The following is a 12,835-nucleotide window of genomic DNA, read 5'->3' on the forward strand; positions in this document are numbered from 1 at the left end:
GAGGATGTGTTTATTTTCTCTCTACGATACAGGATGTTTACAACCCTCCTGTGTGGTTTGCCCACAACTGCACTTGCTTTTGAATTTGGTGGGCAGCTTGCCCTGGGCAGGGGCTATCCCCTGCTCGACCCCCCACAATCTCCAGCACACACATGCACACGCGCGCACACAGACACTCCTGATTTCTTTGAGTCGCTGCCAGGTTTGTAGTGTGTGTCTGGGGGTAGAATAGAGTGGGTAATTATTTTGGGGATGGAAACACAGGAATTTTTTTTTTTTGAATAGGCCTTTCAGCAAGTTGGCAAAGCTTCAGGCCCCGCTCCCACCCCGGCACAAAGAGCGCAGCCATGCCGTTCATTTTGTATTTGCCAGACACTGTGTGTCTGTCTCTCTTACTGCCCCCCCCCCCCGCTTTTTGTTTTTTGAATGAGCAGACCCTCCCCTCCCACCCATTCCTTGCTCTTTGTTTAGAATCGAGATGTAATCCGAGTAATTGGATTTTACCAGCTTATGTTTTTAATATTGGAAAATTGAGTTAATAAACCGGTGTTTTGGCACACACGCCCCTCCACAAGGGGCCAGCTGGGCATTTCTTTAGATGGCCTGGTGCCCCTTGCTCCTGCCTTCTCCAGCCGAATTGTGCCCACGCACTGTGTCCTCCTCAGGGTTGTAAACTATCAGAAATCCGGGACAGAAATGGAATGTAATGAACCTAGAGATTGCTGTCATGCCATATTGAGGGCTGCCCTCGAGATGGAGCGTGCAGATGGCACGAAGCTGGATAAGGCCCGTGGAACCCGGGACTACCACGCCACCCCTTGTGAGTCTTCTGATAGTAGGCTGCCCGCCGGCGTCTGCCTGCGTGACCACAGGAGGGCGGGAGGGGGCACACGGAGGCTTATTACAAAACAAAAAATATTTCGCATAGAATTTAGCAGGCTCATCAGTGACGTTTCTTTACAGGTGTTGTCTTGCAGTTTGTTAACTTTCAAAATAGTGCCAGTGTTTCTTTTGGTGTGTTTCTTTGTTTCTGTAAAGGTACTGTACTACTTTTTTTTTTTTTGGACCTAAATATGAAATATACTTGAAGATTTATTTGGGTAAGATTTTAAGTGTTTAAGCAAAACATTCTTTTGGCTGTTGGCCATGCCAGCTAAACCCCAAATGAGAGAAGGCTCCGGAGAAGAATAATACCAGCTTTTGTGTGTAGCTCAGGGAGTGAAGGGAGCAGGGGGAGGATGGAGCTTCCCCCGGGAGCTCATGCAGCGTGATCTCACAGTATGCACGGTCTCCGTGTGCCTGGGGCTGCGGCCAGATCAGCCTCCTGGGTCCAGTGGATTGTGGCCCTGGGCCAGTCGTGACACATGGACCACAAGGGCATCATGCCTTGTGGTGGGACGGCCTCTTGTGTGGCATGGTGGTCGAGAGCCAGAACCAGACCTCACTTGGCTTCTATTTGATGCTGCTGCTGGTGGGCATGTGGCCCAGTGAATTCTTAACGAAGTGATGACCGTGGAAATGGTAGAAATGGTGACCATGTGGGCAGATGCTTTTAGATTCCTGTGAAATGGATCCCTGATGACACCAGATCCCAGTGGACCTTTGGATAGACTTAGAGAGGAATGGCCACTTTCCCTGGGGCAGAACTACACGCCTCTTCCTCTCCTATTGGGTCTCTTTGAGGTCCACCCAGCTCTCTCCCCGGCACCTCTGCATAGCATTCAGTCTGCCCCCCTGCTCTGAAAACGTGGGCGTGTTTACCTGTATGATTCCTCACGAATGGATGGTGCATGTCGTTTATCAGTGGTATGGAGGGTGTGCCTTCTGTACCTGGTGACACGCATATGCAGGGGAGACTGCAGTAGAGCGTCCTCTGCAGGGGTCCCTCCCCCTCCCCCCAGAAGGGCAAGGGGATGGAATTGGGCTTGAGCAGTAGTAGGTCATGGGCAATGAACTACGTTAGAATGGTTTGGTCCCTCCCTCCAAAGAGGGGAATTGTGAGCAGAGAAGGGGAAGAAGCGATCTCCCTAAAAAGAAACAGGCCTGGAGTATTCTTGTCATTGGATGATGAGAAGAAGCCAGCCATGGCAAGATAAAGGGGAAGAGCATTCCAGATGGAGAGAGCAGTCTCAAGCCCGATCCCTCGGGATATTTGCCTCTGTCTTAGGGCATTTCTTTCTACATAGAATGATACTTAGGGATCCGATCAGTAAGTTGACTTTCATCTCAACACATTTTCCCCCCTCCCTTTTGGGACACTTTAGCTTAAATGGGATTCACCCCAGCAGGGCTGAGTTTTTTTGTTTTTTGTTTTTTTGTTTTATTATGTTTTGTTTTCATGACTGAATTGGCATGGGGCTCCCAGACCTGGGAGCTTCTAGAGAAGAGGCGCGCCAGATGGCCTTGCCTATGACAAGGCTGGGCCTCCCCTCCCGCTTGGATGCAGCATGAGGTGGCCGAGAAAACTCTGACCCAAGCATCCAGCATGTGCCTTTGGTCTTCTTTGTCCTGCACCCGAGCTGTGTGTGGCCTGAGGCAGGTCGCCCCTGCTCACTTGGTAGTTCTGTGTAGTGAGGGTGATCTTGGCAAGATCCTTCAAAAAAAAAAGGAAAGAAAGCAAGCAAGCCTTTTAGCGTTTAGCATTTGTCTCGAACACCAAACAGATACCAGCCCGTAGCTATATTCTCTGAGCTTGCTGTTTGAATTTTTTAGTCTTTCACTTGGCACACACACATTCACACCATGGACGGGCAGGGATGTCATGGTTTGACCCGAGACCGCTTCTCTTCCCTCACCCCCGCAGCCCCCAACCTTTGATCTTCACACATGGTAAATAAAATGGAACCCTCCATATATTCTTCTATAAACACATTTATTCATGTCTTCCTCCACTGGTTTCAGTCGGTTTGATCTGTTTAACTTGGCTGGCTGGAGAGTTTGATTTAATTGGGTTTTCTTGACCTAAGGATGTACCTAGGGTTCTAGAATGAAGTCTTCGGTGAGGGGGGACTCCTTCCTTGATCATTTTATAAAACAAACGTGGGACTGCATCATGCTCCAGTCGGTCCTTCCGTGGTCTGGGTGAGGAACACAGGCGCTCTGTACTTCCCTTATGCTGGCGTTTCCGTGGGTCCCCAGTGGGCAGTGGAGGGCCATCTGGCTAACACTCAAGGCCCCACATAGTGTTTCCCACCTGACCCCAGGGACCCCACACTCTCTCCACCCCCACGATGATTCTGAACCTTCTTCGTCCAAACAGTGTTGCCATTTTCAGGCATCTTCACTCTAGGAATGGAAAGGGCGATGCATGTGGTTCTGGGTGAAATGTCAGCCGATGGAAGGAGGTGGGTACACCGGCTTGCTGCTGCCGGAGACTGGCCCTCCACCTCCCTCTTTAGCCTTTGGTAGGTGTCCTGTGTGGCCTGCCCTCTGTCTCCACCTGGAGAGGCCTGCGGAGGAAGGGTGCTCTGTGGAGCTATCTAGTTCTGCAGAACATATGCAAAACCTCCCACCTCCCCTTTCTTTACTGATTTCAAATGCACTCATTACCTTGTATCCGGCATTCTAGAATGAATCGCCTCAAACATTACCTGCACAACTGAGCCTGCCGAGCGTGCCTACTCCCGTGGATGTGGCCTCTGTGTCATCTAAACTCTTTTGTTGTGCGGGGCCAGCAGAGCCCAGCCAACACCTCTGTAATCCTCCCAGGACTGCAGGATGAGAAGCCAAACCACAGACCTGCACTTTGTGCAAAACAGAGTCTTCTGGCCGCCGTTTACAAAAAAAAAAAAAAAAAAAAAAAAAAAAAAAAAAAGCTATTGGTTTGTCTCATGGCGCAGTCCCTGCTTTCATCTGGCTTTCACAAATACTTAATCACTTGGGAGCTTGGCTTATTCCTCGAAGGGGTCATTTATTTGCCTGCCATTTTTTAATCTGTTAACGGCCTTATTTTTCATGGTCTCACCGAGCAAGTCATCAGGCAAAAAGTGCCTTTTATTTGAACAATGGTGGGAGCAGTTTATCTTTCGGGTCCTGGATGTGTAGAATATTTTACCGCGTCCCGCACGGCCATGCGCGCCTTGTCCGCGTTCGCGTGTCGGGCTTGAGTTCGGGCTCACGATGTGTGGCATTTGTTGTTACTGACTTTCAAAAAGCCGTAAGCAGCTGCCCCGCTCAGTTGCAGGCAGTATTTCTGTCCAGTTTCTTTAATGCCTAGAGGGAGCATTGGGTCCATATCGGGGAAGATGTACGTGTTCCTACAATTGCCAATTTAAAAAAATAAAAAACTCTTTGGTGGGATCCGATGACCAGGGTGTTTCTTTTCACAGGGCGGGGAAGTCGCTGGAAGAGCCGGGTAGTTCTGTGGGGTCCCTCCACCCGATGGTAGCATTACGTCGCGGGGTTCTGGCTGGTGGGGACGTGCTGGTTGCCTGCGGCTTGGCCCTGCCTCTCAATGCCCTTGGTTCCCGAGGGGTCTGCTGCCCCAATACAGAGATTGAGAACAAGCAGTTAGCACTTATAGTCACTCTGTCAAACTGCTTCTATGCCTGTAGAATCGAGTAATAAATTTGAGCTTAGCTTGGACTTTTTTTCATCCCCCCCCCCCCAGTTTAGTCCTAGAGACTGTAAAGGGTGGAACATAACCAGACTCACAACTGTGATCCTCCTCACAGTTTGAGAAGCACCCCTGTGCTATCTCAGCCCCACCCCTACCTCCATCCCGTCCTTCAGCGTCTCCCCCTGGAGCGTCCCTCCTCTGGGCTTAGTGACTTCCCCTGCACACACTTCTGGTGTGTCTCGTCTTACATACGGGCGGTAGGTTGGTTACGAAACTCTTCATTCTCCATAGCAAGGGGACAGTGGTGTTGCCCTGTTCTCTTACATTTTAATACTCGGGAGTTTTCCTTTAAGTTGTTTAGCTTTCTGCTGATGGCTTGTGAACGTGGCGGCTTCACTGTGGTTGCTCCTGGGTTCGCAAGTGCTTGTGATTAGCCATGATGTTTGCAGATTTCAAGGACCGAAGGTTGCCCTGTAAGTAAGGAGTTGGGGGTGCAGTCTCCCTCTTGAGCAAATGTCAGTTGGTACGGGCACATCATCTCTACAGCCGTGTTTCTCATGGGTTTGGTAAGAGAGGCAAGAGTAGAGACTAGTCAGGACACAGGGTGGTTCAAGTTTTCTACCTAGTAGAAAACCGAGGGTGTGTGTGTGTGTGTGTGTGTGTGTGTGTGTGTGTGTGTGTTGCTGTACTAGTTTGTTAAATACCAGAATGGTGATTTAACATGTGAAGGTATTGTGGTCAACTGTTTAATAAGATACTACGGTTACTATTTTATATAATTCCAGCAATAGTTAAAGGAAGACTTTTTGTGCTTTACTAATCTGTTTGGTTTACTTTTATTCAATACTCAAAGCAGTTTTTCTGGGGGAGGGCAGTTATCAATTGATTGATTCTGATTTGGATTCTGACCTATCCCTGTGCCATGGGGCTGCTTGTGGTTTCTTCTGTTTCGTGTGTTTGTTTTTTCCGCCTGCCCTCAAATCCTGTTTTTTGAGGGTCTCTGTGAGCAGGGCTGGCTAGACGGTCTAAGTGGTGCACCTGCGGGTTCTTGCCCTCGGAAGTGCCTGCCACTTCCCTTGTGAATTGAGATCTTTACAATGAAGAAAGAGCTGATAGGAGGTCATTCGTGATAAATGTCAGGTTAGTTACACACAAACTAAAAAGAAGGGACTATGCTTACGTGGAAGCAGAAAAATTAACAGCGGGCAGCTACAAGGTTCGGAAGGAAGTACAGAAGGCTTTCCAAGACTCATCAGGATTCCAGTGATAGAGAGGAGTGCCTTGCGTGTAAGAGTTTGTAAAGGAAAGATTCCTAGTGAAGGAGAGAAGTGTTGTGATTTGTAGACCTCGTGGATGCTCGACAGGTAAAACTCGGGGCCAGTTTTTCGAATCCCTGACTGAAGTTTGGACTTCACCCAGAATTTGAGAAATAGATTTTTCCTGCATTACAAGCTTTCATTCGTGTAATGAGTTTGTGTGGCTGGATTGGGGTCAGAAGAGATTGGAGGTGGAGAGACTGCTCCTTCTGGGGGGGTGTGGACGGGGTCAGTGGGGTGCAGGCAGGTGGGGGAAGGGGGAGACACCAGGTGTAAGGGCACAAATGAAGGGACTCGTGTATGTGTTTGTGACAGTATCCCGTTGAAGCGGACGATGCTGGATACATGTGGCGGGATGATTTGCGTGCTTGTCATTACTCTGGACTTAATTTAAAACTAGAAAAGCCATTCATTAATCCGGTGTCCTCAAAGGGCACAGGCTGTGTTGGAAATGCCCAGGCCCACACGTGGTTTGTGCAGAGGCACACAGGCTTGTGCACACGTGCTCAGGGCGCCCATTTTATATCCGTGTATAAAACATAGCCTTTTAACCAAATTTATTGCCCTTTGCAGCAGGCCTGTGGTTTATGAGAGTGTGAGAGAGATAGAACCTTAATTAGAAAGAGTTTGCGTGAATTAGGGTCTTTTCTTCCTCCTCTCGTGTCCTGACTTTACGGCCGCATGTAGACCTATATCCTCCGATCTCTGCCTAATTCATTTTTAATTTTCCTTTGCTTTTCCAGGCCCAGGCTGCAAGCACAAAGGAAGTTTGCGCAGTCTCAGCCGAACAGTCCCAGCACAACTCCGGTAAAGATAGTGGAGCCATTGCTGCCCCCTCCAGCTACTCAAATTTCTGACCTCTCTAAAAGGAAGCCCAAGACAGAAGATTTTCTTACCTTTCTCTGCCTTCGAGGTGAGACTGTGTTCCCCGCCAGTTGGGGAGGAGGAACCTAGTTGCAAGGAAAAGGAGGACCCTGTTCCCAGGAGTAGATGTTAGCTGTGGTCTGTGTTGCAAACATCTTTCCATTTCCCAGCCTGGTTCGTGGGGGGAGCTTGAAGTGACCAGTGCCACGGAGGGGAAAGGGGTGTCGGAGTCTTCATATTTCTCCTTCTAGTCTCATTTGATACTTATATCCCCTTTCTTGGCTTCTCTGCACTGTCTCACAGATCATAGTTTCTGTAGCTTTGACAACCTGACTTTTCCCGTCCCCCTTCCCGAACCCCACCATCACCACCACACATGTGCTTTGTCAGCGCTGTGTTTTGTCTTGTGACTTTTTTTTTCCCCCTTGGGGCATCGTGAGTGGAGATTGTCTCCTTTCCTCACATTTTGTAAGGTCTGTCAGAAGTCATGTTGAATGAGGTTCTCACTTTTCCCTGTACTATATTGGGAAGAATTCAAGCAATACTTTCCAAGTCAGTTGACCCTCGAACGATGTGGGTTTGAATAGCACAGGCCCACTTCTGTGTGGGTTTTTTTGGTTTGTTTTGTTTTGCATTAAATACGGTTATGTGTGTATTTTCTCTTCTTACAGTTTTCTCAATAGCATTTTCATTTCCCTGGCTTACTTTCTTATAAGAATATAATATATAATCCATGCAGCATACAAAATATGTGTTAATCGCCTGTTTATGTGATGGGTAAGTCTTGTGGTCAACAGTAGGCTATTACTAGTTAAGTTTGGGGGGAGTCATAAGTTACACATAGACTCCAGCACCCCTTAAACTAACCTCTACGTTGTTCAAGGGTCAACTGTATATAAATGGTGAGAATAGTGGTCCATTTACGTGAACAGGACTGAGGAACAGAGTGCAAGGTCAAGGATAAAATTTCATAATAAAGGTTGAGTTTGGATTTGCATGGCCTGACTTGGGAAACTGGCTACTACAGGAACTAAGTTCATCACAGTTGTTGATGAAGAATGTCAGGGATTGTCAGAGAGCCTCTTTCGGCTGTGGGAGGTGCAGAGGAGTGTTAGAATAGAGAAAGCTGTGAACGTGGAGGTTTCCGCTGGTGAGGTTAGTTGACAGAAAGCCAGCAGACGGTCGAGGTCTTTTCTTTTGGTCATCTTGGTGGGGGCGGGGCTTGAGGTTTCGAGTTCTGTACTTAAAAAAAAAAAAAAGTTTTATGAAGTAAGTGACAGCAAGATTGAAGTATGGTAGTATTTTTTCCCCAAACTATTTGAGAATTTTGACCTTGTACCCCATTGCTCCTTAACACATGAGTGTGTGTTCTCTTAAAATAGGGACATTGTCCCATAATGATCCAAGTTAGAACATTGACGGTGAGCCATCACTACACTTACAACCTCGTCTCAGATCAAGTCCCAGTTGAGCATTTTTAATGGTCTTACTCTGGAGCAGGTCCTCCTCAGTCTTTGCGTTTCGCGATCTTGACTCTTGAAGATTACAGGCCTGTTGTTTTGTCGCATGGCCCTCCATTCGGGTTGTCGAGCGTCTCCTCGTCATTAGATTCACGTTTTGTGTTTTTGGCAGGAATGTTGCCGTCTTCCCATCGCATCCTCTCGAGTGGTACACGGTCTCAGGCTCTCCTTTTATTGATGGGGTTGACAGGGATCCCTTGATGAAGGTGGATCTGTCAGGCTTCTCCCACTGTGGGGTTTTCTTTTTCAGCCTTTGTAATTTATTAAGTGTGCGTTGGGAGGTTCTTTGAAACTCCATATTCCATCTCTCATCAAACACTATTCATTTTTTAAAAATTTGTATGGGCTCATTTCTTATTTCATTCAAAGGGTCATAATCCATTTTTAAAAAAATGTTTTGGGGTGCCTGGGTGGCTCAGTTAAGTGTCTGACTCCTGGTACTGTCTCAGGTCTTGCTGTCACGGTTGTGGGTTCGAGCCCCACGATGGACTTCAGCTGGGCATGGAGCCAATTAAAAAATACATACACGTATATATCTTCATTGAAAGGTTTTTGTTTTGTTTTTTTTTAAATTTTAATTACAGTCTGCCTACCCCCAGCTTGGGGCTCACCACTCCAAGATTGAGTCTCATGTCGTACCGACTGAGCCAGCCGGATGCCTCTTTCTTGCCGTATTTTGATGTTTAGGTTGTCCCAGATCTCCTCAGTGGAGCCCCTCCATGCTGGCTTCCTTCTCGAACTTCTGGCCCTGCCCTTGTCCTCTTTCTGGCCTTGCTTCTGGGCCTGTCACTGCTCCAGACTCCTCTTGTACTTTCCCTTCCTCAGCTCTGGAACCCGCCATTTCTCCAAGGAGCCCCTCTGGAAGGGGCAGCTTGGGAAGCCACGGTCTGGGCCTGTGGCGTGCTCTGGGATGGAGTGTCCTTTCTCTTAGGTTCTGTGTGAATGTGTGCAGTGTGTGTGCACGTGTACACGTGTGCCCCATTAGTGTATCTAGATATACATCCACGTTTCCGTGTGTGTGGAAGCCCCTGAATTAGCACACATAGCTCCGAATTCAGTTGAACACCAGTGGGTTCATTCTGGTTTTCTTCCTTTCCACGTTAGAGACTTGAGAAACCTGGGCTTTGTTATCCCCAGCGTACACCCCCCCTCTTGTCACCCAGTCTCTGCTGCCACCCCTTCCTCCACCTCGTGGAACCCTTCTAAACTTGCTTGGCTCTGACAGTCCTGATTGGGCCATGTGTGAACACCCACCTCCCCCTCCTTGGGCTCTGACATCTCACCTGGGTGACCTCGTTCCCTCCCTGGTCTCCCTCCCACTGATTTACTTTAGGAATGACACCTTGAAGAAGGGAAAGTGAGGAGTTAATGTTCATGTTGGACATGAGAGGCTACTGAAAAGTATTCAGAGACCATCGAGACGCAAAGAAGAGTCGTTTCAGTTAGGAATTGTCCAGCAGCCAGAGATCGCTTGGCCTGGACCAAGGGGAGGTGAGGCAGGAGGCCTGTCTCCATTAGGGTTTGCAGAGCTCCCTGCCGAGTTTTAGGGATCCCAGGGGTCGAGGGTGAAGATGGAGAGGAATGTGCGAGACCCAACACGAGAGGCTCGCGTGCTGGGGTGGCTGTGAAGGGAAGAGTGGGGAGCATGACCAGCGAGCCGTGCTGGGCTGTCGTCTGTTAATGGAGAGACGGTGGGATGAGGTGCTCGGAGGAAGGGGTTTGAGCTAAAGCAGTCTCTGAAAGGGTTAACTGGCTCATCAGCAGAGTGGTTCAGGTGGATAAAGTTCAACAGTGGTGGTGGAACTCTGCTTTTGTGCCTTTGGTCACATGTGGCATCTTCGTGCATTCGGAGCCGGATTTAACTTGGAGCCACGACGTCCTGTTTACTTTTCTTGAGGGAAAGGCTCCACGGATCTTGTTGCATTAGGATGCTAGAAAACTGGCTGTGGAGAACTGAATTTAGTTAGGAACATCTTCACTGTGGAGTGGGTGTGACTCATTTTTTAGAGAGGAATTTGTGCCTTGTGTACCTGTATGTGCATTAGTCTTAAAAATGCCTCTGCGCTTTGGGAGATTTGGAGAAGGGCCTTGCTGAGAGAGGCATGCCGCGTGCTCAGGTAACTGGCATCCGGGGAAACGTTACCCGGTCCCCAGCTTTGACGTTTCAAAGCTCTTGATAAAAGAGAACCATGTCAGAAGATGACCACAATTTACTTTCCACTGTCGGATGGAACAAAGGTTTCCATAAGTGAAGTCTAGGAGGTGTTTAAAACAATTGTGTAAAAACGCTTTGAGTTTTGGAAATTTATTTCTGTGTTTACATGAGCCAGGCAATAAAATAAGTTTTGATATTTGGTTTTTAGCTGATAAACAGAATGGGTTTGACACGCAGTATTGCACTCTTTTTCCTGTATTTTTTTGACTGGAGGTATTAAAAAAAAAAGTCCGAGTCATCGTTAGCTTTATTTATTTATTTATTTATTTATTTATTAATTAAAAAAGAACCCATGTATTTGTGAGGTCAGAAATGCTTAACTTGATTTGGCTCCAAAAGCCTCAAATGATAGGTGATTCCTCTGTGGTACCTTGTACCTTCCCAGTCCTGGAAATGGGGTGGATCTGGGGGTACGGGGATGTCATCACTTACCAGATTCCTTGTTTATGCTCAGATGTATTTCTGACTTTCTGGTATCAGCTGCTGCTGACCTACGTCCACAGAACTGTCTTTGCCTTACCTCCCCTTCTTCTCTGAGGTTGGCAGCCGGGAATGCGACTGTAATGTTCTCACCCCTGAGTTCTAGTGCTTTCTTTTTGTGTTGCGGATTCCAAACCACAGAGAGCTTGTCAGAGCCCCCCAAACTCAAGGCTCCGCATAAAGAGCCCCGTTAGCTCCATCAGCCTTGGGTGACGGTGGGCGCTGTTGGGGTAAAAATCAGCGTTTACAGGAGCTCCTTCGACGGACGAGAGCGTGGCTGCAGAATTAATGAGTCAGATCAAATGGATTTTCCATTCACAGCATCCTGTGAGCCCCAAGACCATGCCTTCTCCCCACACTCCCATCAGGTATTTTGACCGAAAACCTTGGTGGGTGGGTGGGGTATCTCTGTGTCATTAGTAACACTGGCACTGGGATTAGTATTATATATGTAAACATACCAGCTAGTCAGTCAGGGTTCAGAAGCCTCAGTGATTTAAAAAATCTGCTTCCAGGCCCTCAGAGACCTTTCAGCTCAGCTTGGCAAGGCGCTCTCTCTCCTTTCCTATTTAAGATCATGACCTAAAATTTCTAAAGGAACGGAACACAGAATGAATAGTGCAGCGGGGCCTGAAGTGTTTGCCTGCAGTGTATTTATCTTTAAGTAGCTGCTTGCAAGGGGGTCCACATGTCTCCTGCCAGAGGCGTAATTAGTATCTTTGCCTGGTTCCCTCCGAGAAGGGGCCGTGTGTCGTGCGCTGTACCCAGCAATTGGTACCATCGCCGTTCCTCTGTCACCAGTCTCGTTATGCTTAATGAGTTGGGTCGTCTTCTCTTTGTTCTGACTATGATTATTAACAGATTAAAAAGCTTAACACAGTAGAGCAGTGGCAGGTTAAATGATTCTCTTATTTACATTTTTCTCTTTATGGGGCACTGCAAACAAGGGAGATTCCCAAAGGGGATTCCTGAAACACACACAAGACACACACAGACACAAGACACACACACACACACACACACACACACACACACTCTGTCAGTTCTCATGACAGTGGGTGTCACAGCTGAGTGTCACAGACCCAACGAGAGCTCTTTGGGGATGGGGGGGTATTCTTGGTAAAGAAACAGCACCATCAGCCTTTGTGATAGCAGTGATTTCTGGTTGGGGACCTGCCTGCCTTTTGTTTCTAAAGTCTTAGAGAATCTTCGGTTGATCAGCTGTCATTCAGTTGCTAATTAATTCAGCAGGCCTCTGTGGAACCCTTTTTATATGCTAGACACCTAGAAAACAGAGTAGGAACTGGAAAGCTGAGAGGCTCACAGTAAACACGTGGAATGTGCCAGGGTAGAGGTGTGTACCCCGCACAAGCAGGAAGGAAATGCCACTCTACCGGGGGCGCTGCCTGGGACGGCCATGCCAAGCAAGGAACACTGGCACTGGCTTTGTGGAAGGGGAGTGGGGCCACCCCTGCCGAGGCACGGATTGGTTTGTTGTTTGGGAGGCCCCAAGTAAATGCCGGGACGTGAGCTGTGTTGTCCACTCCTGCGGGCCTTGGGCTTGTTACTTGGGCCTCACTGGGGTTCTGCAGCTGACAAGGTGATTTACCATGCCCGGGCCTTTCGGAAGGTGATCCTGGCTGGCGATCCTGGCTGGCGGCTAGGTGGAAAATGGCTTGAGGCTGCAGAAAGGCCCTCCTCCCTCGCACCCAGGTGGGGGACTGTTAATGAAGCATCCAGGCCCAAGGCCTAGAATCTCCTGTCTCAGGCAGGTGGCTTAGCCTGCTGTAAGCCTGTTTCCTCTTGTAAGACAGGTAGGTGGTGTCTTTGCCCCGTGTCCCCGCGTTGTTCCTTGCCCCGCGCCCCCCCCCCCCCACCCCTG

The 12,835-nt window shown here is 48.4% G+C and overlaps 1 protein-coding gene across 1 annotated transcript in view; it reads left to right on the top strand.

Moving 5' to 3' along the window:
• The window catches only part of JARID2 (jumonji and AT-rich interaction domain containing 2), a 187,331-nt gene that overhangs the window by 111,328 nt on the left and 63,168 nt on the right, over nt 1–12,835 (top strand). The window contains exon 4 of the mRNA XM_040645071.1: nt 6,618–6,787. Coding sequence (XP_040501005.1) covers nt 6,618–6,787 — 170 coding nt within the window. The remainder of the gene's footprint in view (nt 1–6,617; nt 6,788–12,835) is intronic.

The sequence above is a fragment of the Ursus maritimus genome, unplaced genomic scaffold (genome assembly GCF_017311325.1).
Source record: "Ursus maritimus isolate PB19 unplaced genomic scaffold, ASM1731132v1 scaffold_30, whole genome shotgun sequence".
Lineage (NCBI taxonomy): Eukaryota > Metazoa > Chordata > Mammalia > Carnivora > Ursidae > Ursus > Ursus maritimus.